The following is a 14,711-nucleotide window of genomic DNA, read 5'->3' as shown; positions in this document are numbered from 1 at the left end:
AAAAGCTTATTGAAACAGTGGTTACAACTCCAGGGCTCTGCAGAGACTGTTAGAATTAAAGAGAGAAATGCTGCAATATGAGTGAGGTGGATCCAGATCCATTTCATGCTGCTATTACAATGAGACTGAGAGAATTTTTCTGCATCAGTTTGTGGTGGAAATGGCTTTAATTGCATGAAAACAAAGTCCTCTGCTACTTTCATGATTTTTTATTAGGTGGCACATGTTCTAAATATTAACTGGGATGTTGTCTATGCAGCAAAAACTCATGGAGTTTCAGTCAGTGTGGAAGGAACGCTGTTCTCTGTTGTTTATAAGAAATATTAAAGTGAAAAATATTTAATCTCAAATCCTCACAACTCACTGTCATGTTTATTATCTGATGAGTAATAAAAAATATTTCTAAATGCCTGCAGACCTGGACTTTTGAAACAGAGGGAGTTCACGTGGTGTCAGTGAACGCCTCCAGTGCCGATGGATGGACACAGGAGACAATACATGTTGTGAGTACTCTGCATTTATTTATGGACATCCTTATGTTTAGTTTTGATTAAAGGATAAGGCTGGTGGTATTTTGTCTTTGTCATCAACAAATTACATAAAAAGACCAATAATATCAATGTGTTAGTGCTCTCTGACAAAGCCCATTGGTTTTTACTGAAGACATCCTTAATCACCTTTAAAAATGTCTCACAAACATGGAGTTTCTTAACCTGGAAATCCAAATGCCCCGCCCCTAGCAAATTCGAATTTGCTCTGCAGGGGAGACGAGCAGAGCCTGGTGAATCGCATATCGGACCAATCAGATCAGTCTATTGGACAGAGGCGGGCTCTGGGCGGGCGTAACGTGATGACGACAGCGCTGCACAGTGGGAATCGAAAAGTAAACAGCCAAGATGGCAGCTGCCGAAGGACCACGTCCATTCAATTTAGCTTTGGAAGAAACGCTAAGCCAACTACACTTATCTTTTTCCTTGAGAGAGGAACAGAAGACTGCCCTAGAAGCCTTCGTTTCCAGGAAGGACGTTTTGTTGTTTTGCCGATGGGATACGGCAAAAGCATAATATATCAGTTAGCCCCACTGGTTGGCAAACCAATGGGGCTTAGTGCAATGAATATGTCACCTTGTTTTTCGCTCTGATTGGCCATTGTGCTATCCAGTTGCGTGTGGTGGCATTTGGAATGCCTCAGTTAGTGCCGCCCCTTGGGTAGGAAGGGTGTATCGGTGAGGGCCAGACTCAAAATCTTTCTAGTTTGGATTTCCAGGCTAGAAGTGCTCTATAATTTCCTAAAACAGCTGGGCACTGTAGCTTTAAGCAAATGTTACTCACACAGGAATAAATGAAGCGTTTGTTTGGGACTATTTTCAGCTGCGGATGAATACACATTTGGCGAAAAAGCAAGTATATACAGCAGGAAGATGTACGTGTGATCAGGCTGTTCTCATTCACTGTACATTTTTTTTTTAAGATATTTTTTTTCTGCCTTTAATAAAAAGGTCAGTTATTTTAGCGTGAAAAAGTGATGAAAGTCGGACGACATGCAGCAAAGGACTGCAGGTGGGAATTCAACCCATCGCTGCTGTAGCAAAGACAAAGCCTTTGTATATGGGACGCCTGCTTGTTTCCCGTGTGAAACCAAAAGTCAACGTTGAGTTTAAGTCACGTCATGTCTTCACGTTATGACTCCCAGCCATGATTCATTCCCTAATGAAGAAACATGTGACCAATGGAGCTCTGATGGTACAGAGGAATAATATATATCAGACTCTGACTGTCAGTACTTGTTAGTGGAATCAATTTATTGTTGTTTTTCGTCTTTTTATGGGATTTGTTGACAAAAGGTGAATTATAAAATATGACCAGACTTATCTTTTAACCTCACCTTTGTGTGTTTTTCTGTGCATGTTCTCTATGTCTGACATACGTGAGTGTGTGTGTACTTGCAGGTTGTTGTTCCTCGCGCCGTTTCCAACTTCAGAGTGAGTGTATCGGAGAATCAGCTGACATCTGGCGAGGACCTCTCTGTGGATGTGGAGCTGTTCACCACCATGAAACCCCTCCTCGTCCTCAACCTCACAATGAATGCTGAGTATGGCAGCACTGACACAGAGGACAATGACGATAAAAACATCAGTAACAACATCAAAACTACTCATCAAGAAAACAGTACAGATCAGGGCTGTAATGACAGTAACCATGACAACAACAGCTGTGATCACAGTCTCAGTCAAAACCACAATAACATCTATTGTCATGAGGGCACCAACAGCTCAGATACCCCCCACTTTGTCCCTCTTTGTCTCCTCCACACCTCCAACCGCTCCAGCTGCCATTTGCATCTCCACCTTTACTGCCGCCTCCCCACCGCGGCAGGACAGTATCACCTCACAGCATCTCTTCTCTCCACTTCTGACCCTTCATCAGTGCTTCTCTCGGCTGTCCTGCCTCAACCCTTGATGGTGTACGAGCGTATATGTGCCCTGAGGCCTTCTGGGAGTTGGAGATCAGCAGTTTCAGCACACGCAGAATTCAGCCTGGAGGTTGTCAGCCCTGCCAGCCGAATGGGGTCAAGAGTGATTTGGACTTTAAGTTTGGATAATGTTACTTTGACGAGCAGGACAACTGAGGAGTGGAACATGAATGTGTCTCTTACGACAGCAGGCTGTTATAAAGTGACAGTTAAGGCCTTTAACCCAGTCAGCTGGGCCTCATTCTGCACGCACATCCTCGTTCAAGATCCAGTCGGTGAGTTGCTGTTTAAGGTTCCCAGTGTGGTTACAAGACATCAGAAACACTTTGTTTTCTTCAGCGTCGCAGCAGGGTCAAATGTGACCGTGTCTCTGCTGGTGAATGCAACGTTGCTGTACAGAAACAGCAGCTACACTACAGGGGAGGAAGCAACGGCGGCTTTGCTTTTCGACCACACCGGGACAGTTGCGGTTGAGCTTCGAGCTGAGAATCGAGTGTCTTCTCAGAACAAAAGCGTGAGAGTGTGTGTTGAGGGGAACAGGAAACCCTCACCACAAGTTAGAGTTAGTCCAACGTGGCAACTGCCTGCCAGTCAAAGTCCTGCTCACAACCAGGCTGACAATGGTGAGGACGTGTTTTTCATCAACACCCACTGAGCTGCACCAAGCGTCAGAACATTGATCAAACATTTAAGAAAAGAAGTCTGCCTTAATATTTAATCAGTGTCTAAACATTTTCGTCTTTTATTGTGCCAGATATTTTGTCACAAGGCACTAATGCAGTTATGCTTCTTTACAGTAGATGTAATTCAATGAAGGTCTCGTGCACTGCTTAACTGTTCATGACTAACTTTAGGGAGTTATTTCCTGGCTTGGCTTCTTGCATTTTTAACACTGTCAAAGAAAATGGAGGCTGCAAAATGATCAGTAGATGAATGCTTGTAGCTTTTTCATGAGGCTCTTATAATTTGTGGTATATACTGCAAACTAGCAACAATGTGATGTCTGTTTTGTCCCCTAACAGTGTGGGTTTATGCAGCAAAGCAAGCTTATCCCACAAATACCGATATAACTTTACTGGCTGTGGCTGAAGTACCGGGCCCTGTGGAGTTCGTCTGGCATTTTGGAGACTCGAGATCAGACAGAACCAACTCAAGGACTGTCACCAAAAGATATCACAAACCTGGCAGGTATGACACACAGATGAAGTTTTGAAAACACAATGTAGATGCTTCTTTTCAAGCATCAAAATGATCGAAATTGTACTTAAATAACCTGTTAACAAGAATAAATGGAGACACCGTACATGGACAGGTCTTTCCCTGAGTAGTACCTTTGCCAGCATACACGCTACAACATTCAATCCTTTCTTGTCAATGTAGGTATGATGTATTTGTAGTCATGTCAAGTGGCCGGGCCTCCCTGACCTCCGATGTGTTCCCACTGGTCGTCCAGAGGGCGGTGAAGCTCAACAGGCTGCTCCACCAGGCTTCTGTCCTGCAGAACCAAACCGTGACAGTGAGCTGTCGGGTTAATGCGGGGACTGATGTCACCTTCCTGTGGAGCTTTGGAGATGGATCACTCAGGCTGGGACAGAGCACAGAGCAGCATGTCTTCCACAGGTGAGTTTCACTAACAGGTTGGATTTTTAACTTGCGTTATGATGCTCAGGTAAATTTAAATTTGGATGTTTTATAAAAGACTTAATTGAGATACAGTGGTATTGGTGTACATGATTTCTAAAGATTTGTTAGATGTAATTCAGAAACGCAGAAGTTTATTCGGAAACTGAAAACTGTTCTTCTAAGTCAGGCCAGTCGTTAGGAAATACATGCATGAGGGACCTCATTTTCAAAAGTGGGCCCTTCATCTGGAGAGATGGACGTGGGGGGATCCCTTTACATTACATACATTTTATACTCCCTGCCAATATAATCCAATAAATAATATTTCCACGTGTATTTTGAACCTTCTTGTATTTGTATCTACTGTTAAGACTTTGTTCTCTTATTTTGTAAAGCAGAGGTAGTCACATGTTCGTCCTGCGCCTGGAGATCCTCGAGATATTTCTCATAATACAAATTTACAGTTAATTGAAAAAGTGTGAAATGATACAGGAAAAGTGAAAATTAGATAAATAAAAGTAAAAAGGGGTGGATGTCTACAACTAAGCTTCCAGTTTAGTAGTGTTAATATGTGTGCTGGCAGACAGACAAATGTTATCGTATATTTTTAAATGCTCAAATATCAATTTTGGTTGTGGCCAAGCTATAGTCTCTAATTCTTTGCTATGGACCAATTTTATACTTTTATACAAATGCTTCATTTAATAAACCTCGATAAGGTAGTTTTATGTCAGATGAAATCCATGTTTCATTGTTCTCCAGTTAACTGTATATCTTGAAATGACCAATCTGCCACACTGACTGTGTGTTTTTACTCTCTGCAGGACAGGAGAGTTCAAAGTTGAAGTGACTGTGTCTAACCTGGTCAGCTCTGCCTCCCTGAGTGGTCACATTTTTGTCGTGGACCAGCCCTGTCAGCCTCCACCAGTGAAAAACATGGGGCCTCTAAAACTACAGGTATATTTTACCAGCAGGGCTGTTGCCTCTGTCTGCTATGGTGAAGTATAACTAAAAAGATATCATTGCCTCCTTCACCTCTTCTTCATCATCTTCTCTCTTCAAGGTGCGAAGATATGAAGTTATCCATCTGGGGGTGACCTATGAGACTGAAGTTGACTGCGACATTTCAGGAGGACTTTACTACGCCTGGACCTTGTTTGACTCTGCAGGACGGATCTTCCCTTTGCCTCTCATAGACACACACAGACAGAGCCTCATACTGCCCAGCCATCTCCTGCACTATGACACCTACACAGCTGTAGCCAGGGTAAGTAGTGGACCTGGGGCTCTTGATGTCCCGCTCCTGAATTGAATGTATTTCGACTCCAATAGTTGTCACTGCTCTGCAGGTTCAGATCGTTGGCAGTGTGGTGTACAGTAACTACACTGTGAGAGTGCAGGTCATACCGAGCCCTCCTGTGGCCTTCATCCAGGGCGGCACTAACATCTTCATTAACAACAGAAACACCACCATGGTAACCCTGGACGGGCAGAGGTCTTATGACCAAGACTTCCCCATGAACCCTGTCAGGTACAGAAACTGTACAATGCACAAATGAAACCTTTAACTGATACAATAGATATGTGGATTCGGACTTAAAGGGATCGTTCATCCCAAAATTAAAAATACATATTTTTTCTCATACCTGTAGTGCTATTTATTTAATCGAGTGTCAACACATTCTCACTCCGACCTCGTCACTTATCGATGTTTGATCATGGACTTTCCACGTCCACATATGACATGAAAGGTATCCTGGGTGTGTTGGTTGTTGATGTTCTGGGATACCATGTCAAGTTCTACCTGTTACATGCATTGTCTTCTTTCTGTTTTCACAGGAAATGTAACGTTAACATAGTCTCTTTCAAAATAAACGCACAACATCAGTACAACACCGCAAATTTACCTTTTTTTTTCCTTCAACAACAAACACACTTGGTTGTGGTTTAGGCAACAAAAGCATGTACTGTTTAGGAAAAAAGAACCATGTCTGGCTTTAGAATCTTACTGGACACGAACACCGCTCTCTTGGGTGAAAGTCAATGTTTGATGGACCCGCTCACCCCAGTCAGACTTTCGCCAGCTTAACTTTTGCCCTTGTCCCACCATGTTTGCCCCTGATGCCACCAGATGCCACCAGTTAAACTATAATGGCAACTGGCCGTTGATTTCTGACACCGCAAGTCACTGCCCAAGAGCCTGATTTCAACGACTTCGAAGTGAGACCAGGCTCCGAGTGTTGGAGATATCAGCCGTAGAGATGTCTGCCTACTCTTAAGTATAATGGAACTAGATGGGACTTGGCTTAGGGGTGGTTTTACTACCCAAAAAAATACATTTGAAAAACATCAATAGCAATGTCTGTTTTCAGAAATCACGTTACTCGAGGCAATCCACAGACCATAACAACAAGGTCTGTGGATTATCGTGAGTAACCAGGTCATTATTTCTGGACAGAGACATTGCTGTTGAGTTTTTCAAATGTATTTGGCCCTTTGAGCACCACAAATTGAGTGCCATCTAGGCCCATTGTACTGGACAAAAGACATCTGCATATCTCCAATACTCGACAACTCACACCAAAACAATCTATACTGATAAATAGCACCACAGGTAAGAGGAAAATTACTTATATTTGATTTGGGGGGTGAACTGTCCCTGTAACACTTGTTCCTGATTTTTTCCTTCACAGCTTCAGCTGGACATGTAAACCAGTAAGCTCCATCACCAGCTCCTGTTTCAACCATGACGTTCCCACTTCATCCCCTGTGCTCGTATTTCCTGCTAGCTTCCTAAAACACAACTTTGACCAATTCCAGTTCACGCTCACCATCCGCAGTGGTGAGCGTTCAGCTTCATCAGAGACCTTCCTCACGTTAACATCAAATGTGATCAGGTGAGAGTCATACAAAATCAATATGCCAATCATTGTATCCTCCTGAGACATGAACTTTTGTTTGGTATGCGTTTTTTTTTTTTTTTCAAACAAGACAATTAAGTCCCAGTGTCCTCATACGAGTTGACAGTTAACTTCCAATGTCCTATAAAAACGAGGAGACAATGAAATTCCAATGTCCTCAAACGAGACAACAGTTAAGTCCCAATGTCCACAAATGAGACAACAATAAACTCCCAATGTCCTCTAATGAGAAGACAATAAAGTCCCAATGTCCTCTAACAAGACAACAAAGTACCGATGTCCTCAAATGAGAAGACAATAAAGTCCCAATGTTCTCAAACAAGACAATTAAGTCCCAATGTCTTCAAATGAGATGACAGTAAACTCACAATGTCCTCTAACGAGAAGACAATAAAGTTCCAGTGTTCTCAAACGTGACGACAATTAAGTCCCAATGTCTTCAAATGAGATGACAGTAAACTCACAATGTCCTCTAACGAGAAGACAATAAAGTTCCAGTGTTCTCAAACGTGACGACAATTAAGTCCCAATGTCCTCTAATGAGACAATAATAAAGTCCCGATGTCCTCTAACGAGAAGACAATAAAGTCCCAATATCCTCAAACAAGACAATAATAAAGTCTCAATGTCCTCAAACGAGACAACAAAGTCTCGATGTCCTCAAATGAGAAGACAATAAAGTCCCAATGTCCTCAAACAAGACAATTAAGTCCCAATGTCGTCAAACGAGTCGACGTTAAACTCCCAATGTCCTGTAACGAGAAGACAATAAAGTCCCAATGTCTTCAAACAAGTACTTCCTAATTAACAGCATCTTAGTTTATTACTGTTGCTAAATTGGTCAAATTTGTTGCCATATCAAACAACAATTATTAATCATAAATAAACAAGTTTCGACCAGAAAATGTGATCAGGTTTTGGACCTTGTCCACTTTTGTGTCAGGGTCAGCTGCTGGCTGACTTGGCAGAGATGGCTACCATCTTGTTTTGACACGGATTATTGTATTGTGGTCTTACTACCACTAGATGTCCACAAACAAGGACAACAGGTCTAAGTTAAGTAGAATGAAGTATAAGGGTCAAGTAAACCCAGAATGTGATGTCCTCATATGGGGACACAGGGTCTCAGGAGGCTATCTGAAGACTATGGATTTGTATTAACAAGCAGATCTGACTTTTGAAATGTTTAAAAAAAAACACCTGCTGCTTTTTTTTTACCCCCTTAATGGAGCAAAATCTGTCTGCAAATCAAATGTACATTGAAAGATGGATGAAATTTTGATGCTATGAACTAAATAAACATTTTTAGAAATATTTGCCACCATTAAAGAGTGCACTGTAACCTGATACACATGTGACTCTTGCATCTGAATGTTTCCATCCCAGGAAGGTGTCAGTTTACTGCCCTCAGTGCCACGGAGACCGGGTGAACTGGGATCAGTCTTTCTCTGTCAGCGCCTGGTGTGAAGGCTGTGATATTTCCCCAGAATACATCCAGTACACCTGGAGCCTGTATGTGGTCAACGTATCATCCAAGCCTGCCATAGAAGGTAAAAAAAATAATAATATGAATGCACCTGGACATGTGTAAACTGCTTTTATTTCATTTGCAAAAAAAAAAAAATTCTATTCTGTTCTTTTTTTATTTTTAGTCCCATTTTGTTACACAGTGGATCTCAGTGCTCCGTCTACTATCATTGAGGGCCCTGCTGCTTCCCCTCAGACCTCCACCCTACATCCACCTGCTACAGATGCTTCACAGTACATCCATGCTGTCAATATCTCTACTCCTGTCTCTCCGATTGAGAGTGCCCTTGAAACTAGAGCCAAAACACTAGATCTTAACTTGACAGAAACCGAGCCCTCGCCTGTCTCTTCTCTAGTCAACACAGAAATAGCAGGATCAGGTAAGATGGGAAAATGTGTAGGCGGCCATGGCCACTGCGACGTTTTACTGTTTAAAGGAATACTTCACCCCCAAGATGACCATTTGAATCAGTTACTCACCCAGTGGTGCGTTGAATATGTGAAGAAGACTTTGTTTTTCTCGCATGCTTCCATGGTTAACAAAGAATCCAAAAACTGAGAATTCTTGATACATTACAGTCATCAGGGTCCATGTTTCATAACAGCAAAACTATCCACCTTATTCCTAACCCCCATGATGCCTTGCATGAATATGGGTGCAACTTCTGGCGTCAAACCAGAACCAGCGTTTTCCAGAGGTAACGGTACCTAACAGCATGCTAATCCTCTTGCGTAGAGTGATGAGGAAACAAACTGCAGAACACACCAACTGTTACAACTCAGATGGGATAACGTGATCGTACCTCTGTCATGTCTGACAGCCATCTCAAAGCATAGGTTGTTTTCTTTTTAAACCAAACATGTTAGCCATTAGCTCTCCTTGCTACGTTAGCATGTCAAATTTAACAGAGTTCAAGCTAGCTTACAGTAAATATCTACTCCTAAAAATGATTTATTATTTCATATGACTCATAAACAAATGTTAACACGTTTAGCAAACATTTAACATAATTCAGTAGGCCTATTAATTTAAGCTCCATGTGCAGTGCATAAATGTAATGGTTTCTAGCTAACGCTCTGCTTGTCTGCCTTAGCTACGCAGTTTAGACATTTTTATGACTGCTGATTTATTAAATTGGAGTTCTAATGAGTGAAATGTGATGCTGAAATTTAGCAGCAGATTTCAGTAATTTCAGTAATATAAAGTACTGGTAAAAATAAATAACTTTAGGCATTGATTTTATATGATATGAAAGAAGTAAATCAGTAACACATTCTCAGACTTGATAACGTTAAACACATAATTCAAGGTATGCTGCCATGTGAAATTGCAGTTTATACATTAGAGTAGAGGGTACACGTAAATACATAGAAAAGTATGTCCTGTATTGATTCAGTAAGGGACGGTGCATTTTATTTTTTTTAATGACGGATGATCCAGTATTATGTCGTACAGCATGGGTGGCAACCTGTTCCTCTGTGTAGGTAGGTGATGGAAACTGTACTTTTACAGGAGCAATCTCGATTTGTTCTGGGTGCATGTTCAACACTATTATTAAATGTAGAAATGGTCATTTTGGGGGTGAAGTATTCCTTCAAAATGGGAATTATCTCATTCTGCAGATAAATTAGAATCAAATGTGAAGAAAAGTGTGAATACGTAACATTTACCATGCTCACAATGTTAAAAAAAACTTTAAAAGCACTTAAGACATGGGCATCAGTAGGAAAATCAACAAGAAGTAAAAATGTGCAAGGTCATAGTTACAGTAAAAAGGATACTTTATGAATTATTTAACAGCTTTTCCTCTTTATGTCCAGGAGAGGAGTCCTTTTATCACCCTCTGAGGGAAACTGACCCCCGAAAGCCTTTGTCCTCCTCCACTGAATACCTGCCACTTCCCCTTGACAACAGCGGCGTCCTCTATTCAGACCACTTTGGCCGGAGTGACATTATCAGCGAATTCCAAATTGATTCCGACTCCTCTGCTGACTGGGAGTTTTCTTTTCCTTTCCTGGAGAGCAGTGACTTGGGAGGTCGACTAGGTGAGAAAAAACTGAGACGAAATGTTGGCTGTGAATCTTGTGTGCTCTGCCAGTCCCACAAAATCAAACAATTATTTATTTCATTAACAAGCTACAGTATATAGCGTAATTTAAATTAGCCCTAACTTTACCAGCTGCAACACTAAAGTCAATAATTCTAATCCAATAATGTAATATTTTGATAATACTTTTACTTTTAAAAATTTGAGTGTACTTACAGTATTTTGGCACTGCTCTTTTCCATAAGTAAAGATCTATGTGCTACTTACTCCACTATGTCTACCAATAAGGTGTAAATTGTCCTGCTCTACCAGGCGCAACTCAGCTAACAGAGGTCAGTCAAGCACAGTCTGCACATGCCCACACTGTCTAATCAGGCACAATAAAAACACCTGTGAAGGTGTGCTGTAGGTGTGCAGGGTCTTTAAACCTGCATTAATTATATTTTGGCAACTTTGGACAACTGTAAACACAACATAACTTATAAAGCTGATGTAGCAAACTTCAAACTAGCAAAACACACCCAGCAGATAGACAGCAACATTAAACTGGAGTTGAGTTTCTTTCCACCTGATAAGTTTAAGTTTAAGTTTTAAGTTTATTTACTTTATTAATCCCCCTGAGGGGAAATTCAATGTTTTCACTCTTGCTTGTCAATTACACACAGGTCCGAAAGACACACACATGCACAAACAGGACCTATACATGCACAAAGTGGAGAGATGTCAGAGTGAGGGGGCTGCCCTTTGGTCAGGCGATGGCAATGTAAGTCATCATCACATCAACATGATGTCCAGTTTGTTAGCCATTAGCTGTTTGTCATTCTGGATCTGGAAGCCCCACAGGATCTTCTCAACCACCTTAGGAGGTGTCTTCCATTGTCACCATGGGACTTCCAGCCCACATGCAGTGCAGATTTTCCTGAACACTTTGCCAGCCACTTGGTTATGGTGTTCCATGTACGCTGTTCCTGCCTGCATCTTACACCCTGCTATTATGTGCTGAACTGTCTCAGGAACATCTTCACACAGTCTGCACCTGGGGTCCTGTCTGGTCTGGTAGACCCCTGCTTTTATTGATCTTGTACTAAGTGCCGTGTTCCTGTACTGCTATGATTAGTGCTTCTATGCTGTCCTTCAGTCCAGCCTTTTCCAGCCACTGGTAGGATTTCTTGATGTTGGCCACTTCTTCAATCTGTCGGTGGTACATGTCGTGCAGGGGCTTGTCCTTTCATGATGGTTCATCCTCTTCTGCATTCTCTGGTCTTTGCTACCTGAGGTATTCACTTAGCAGCTCATCTTTGGGGGCCATCTTTGTGATGTATTCCTGGATCTTGCTTGTTTTGTCCTGGACAGTGGCTCTGATGCTCACTAGTCCTTGCCCCCCCCTTGCTACACTTAGTGTACAGTCTTAGGGTCTTGCCTTGGGATGAAACCCTCCATGCATTGTGAGAAGCTTCCTTGTCTTGATATCTGTGGCTTCTGTCTTCTCCTTTGGCCAGCTTATTATACCAGCGGGGTATCTGATGACTGGCAGGACCTACGTGTTGATGGCCCAGACCTTGTTTTTTTCCGTTCAGCTGACTTTTCAGGACATCTATCTGTCTGTCTGTGGACGTTTTAGTGTGTTTAAATATCAGAGGGGACGTGTCCTCCCCAGTATATATTATTTGGCCTAGCCCTACAGTGTGTCAAGAATTAATGCTAATACAGCTAAAGTAAGATGCTAAAAGTTCAGTAGCGCTGAGACAAACTGCAGGTTCTGTTATAATCATCTGTGGGTTAACATTACAGAGCACATTCACATTACACAATGTCATTTTAACCACTGTTAATTTTTGTTTTCACTTTTTTGCAGCCTAAACAAAAGAGTTGTATGACATCTAAGGAGTTAAACTGCAAAAGTTTTCCAATCTGTAGCTAACTCAGAGCAAGTTACAAGGATACATAGCAACCACTGAATTTCTTTGTCTGATTATAACACAATGAGCACCTTCTAATAGTAACGTATACACAGCCTGTGCAGATTTTCAGTGTGTAGCTATGTTGTGCATTAAAGCTCATTCTACGGCAGATTTAGATTATGATGTTCCCTTGATGAGCGTGGAGGAAGGAGACCCAGGGATTTCAGCAGGGAGGCCCACAGGTACAGTACATGTCTGTGTTTGCTAAATATCACCAGCGTGGGAGGTTGTGTGTTAATCCCATGCATTTTCCCAGGTGTGGATGGTGAGAGCTACAGTCCAGGAAATGATTCAGAGTTTGATCCAGCATCACATGAAGACGAGGGGAGTAATCTGGTAGATTCCAGACCATCTGTCGTGATGCAGGAGCCAATCATGCTTGACTTACCTCGAGACCCGGTAGACAAAGGCCTTTTTGAGTCCTACACTTATACAGGTACATTGTCCAGGAAACTCACAGACACACAGTTCATCTTCTTTAGTCACATATCTCAGCCTTTAGTCATCTTTTTCTCTCCTTCCAGGCATTTCACCCCCTTTGCTCAGCTTTAGACCGTTAAGTCTAAAGCCTGGGAGCAGATACATGTTGGAGGTCACTGCCAGTAAGTTACACAACAATAACTGAACCATGGACACTGACAAATTAACATGAACTTGAAATACAGGTTCTGTACACTGTGTACATTATTACTTAGAGATGGACCACAAAACTCTTTCTGAACACATACAGCTAACATTACCTGGTAATTAAGAAGTCATAGGTGAGGCTAAGTGTTAACTGAATGTGATAACAGTAGAGAATGCAGAGAATGCATCATCACCAAAGTCTGATTTCCTTATTTGCTTTTACATTTTTATCCGTTTTAAGGGCAAAATCTAATAATTCTGTTTTAATTGTGCTAGCTGTCCACTAAGAATGATGCAGAATAAATATAATGTGGTTTTCTGGGACTGGGGCAACCACAGTGGTGTCTCAAAATCACATTATATGTAGTCCTGTGTCAGTGCATCCCTGCTGCATACTGATCTGATTGTCACCTGTTGTTCTCAGAATTTCAAGATAGTTTCCTGGGCCGGACTCAGCTATTCTTAAAGACCAACCCTGCTCCAAAAGGCATGACGTGCCAGGTACAACCAGTCAAAGGAGTGGAGTTATATACACACTTCAGCATCTTCTGCACCTCAGGGAAAGAGGTATCTCTGGTTTCATACATTAAACACACACACATTCATAATTGTATTAATTATTTGACCCTGCATACTGTACCAGATGGGAGTTATATAACTTCCTTTGTGTGTGAGCCATTTTTTAGTTCAAGAAAAAAGTTTAAAGGAAAAGGCTACTTTAACTCTCCTTTGACATATACACATATGATTATTGTCACATATGTATACTGTCAGATATTAATATATACTTTCAACATATTGTATCACAGTAGCCAGAACTATAATTATAATATTATTACTTTCATTAATGTTGTTGTAAGCTACTGTCATTACCGTCTGTCCTGCATCTCTCTCTCTCTCTCTCTCTCTCTCTCTCTGTCTGTCTGTCTCTCTCTCTCTCTCTCTCTCTCTCTCTCTCTCTCTGTCTCATTGTGTCACATGGATTACTGTTAATTTATTATGCTGATCTGTTCTGTACGACATCTATTGCACGTCTGTCCGTCCTGGAAGAGGGACCCCTCCTCAGTTGCTCTTCCTGAGGTTTCTACCGTTTTTTTCCCCCGTTAAAGGGTTTTTTTTGGGGGGGTTTTTCCTTATCCGCTGTGAGGGTCCAAAGGACAGAGGGATGTCGTATGCTGTAAAGCCCTGTGAGGCAAATTGTGATTTGTGATATTGGGCTTTATAAATAAAATTGAAATTGAAATTGAATTGACATGAGGGCATTTATCTTTGTACAATTTATGTATTTTTCTAGTTTTGGAGATCATGTGTCTGAGAAACATGACCTCTGTCTTGGGGTTGCACAAGGGACCTGCCTTGGTCCATTATTATTCTCACTGTACACCACCATATAAATAAAGTTTATTATTATTATTATTATTATTATTATTATTATATCATACTTCAGTTAGTACGCTTCAATGTAGTACTCTGTAGGTGCTATAGGTAGCGTAATGTTATGTATATTAGGGGTTACATGTCCAATCAGACTT

At 41.5% G+C, this 14,711-nt stretch overlaps 1 protein-coding gene across 1 annotated transcript in view; it reads left to right on the top strand.

Moving 5' to 3' along the window:
- Window positions 1-451: 451 nt before the first annotated feature.
- The window catches only part of pkd1l1 (polycystin 1 like 1, transient receptor potential channel interacting), a 99,779-nt gene continuing 85,519 nt past the window's right edge, over window positions 452-14,711 (top strand). Inside the window, exons 1-16 of the mRNA XM_078162978.1 lie at window positions 452-503; window positions 1,949-3,095; window positions 3,495-3,660; window positions 3,853-4,092; window positions 4,920-5,052; window positions 5,159-5,362; window positions 5,445-5,626; window positions 6,789-6,992; window positions 8,403-8,566; window positions 8,669-8,923; window positions 10,365-10,589; window positions 11,455-11,457; window positions 12,669-12,734; window positions 12,809-12,988; window positions 13,077-13,154; window positions 13,604-13,746. Coding sequence (XP_078019104.1) covers window positions 2,051-3,095; window positions 3,495-3,660; window positions 3,853-4,092; window positions 4,920-5,052; window positions 5,159-5,362; window positions 5,445-5,626; window positions 6,789-6,992; window positions 8,403-8,566; window positions 8,669-8,923; window positions 10,365-10,589; window positions 11,455-11,457; window positions 12,669-12,734; window positions 12,809-12,988; window positions 13,077-13,154; window positions 13,604-13,746 — 3,288 coding nt within the window. The 5' untranslated portion in view covers window positions 452-503; window positions 1,949-2,050. The remainder of the gene's footprint in view (window positions 504-1,948; window positions 3,096-3,494; window positions 3,661-3,852; window positions 4,093-4,919; window positions 5,053-5,158; window positions 5,363-5,444; window positions 5,627-6,788; window positions 6,993-8,402; window positions 8,567-8,668; window positions 8,924-10,364; window positions 10,590-11,454; window positions 11,458-12,668; window positions 12,735-12,808; window positions 12,989-13,076; window positions 13,155-13,603; window positions 13,747-14,711) is intronic.

This window comes from Epinephelus lanceolatus, chromosome 20 (assembly GCF_041903045.1).
Source record: "Epinephelus lanceolatus isolate andai-2023 chromosome 20, ASM4190304v1, whole genome shotgun sequence".
In the NCBI taxonomy this organism is placed as follows: Eukaryota; Metazoa; Chordata; class Actinopteri; order Perciformes; family Serranidae; genus Epinephelus; species Epinephelus lanceolatus.
Note: the sequence above shows the minus strand (reverse complement) of the source record. Positions and strands in the feature narration are given on the sequence as shown.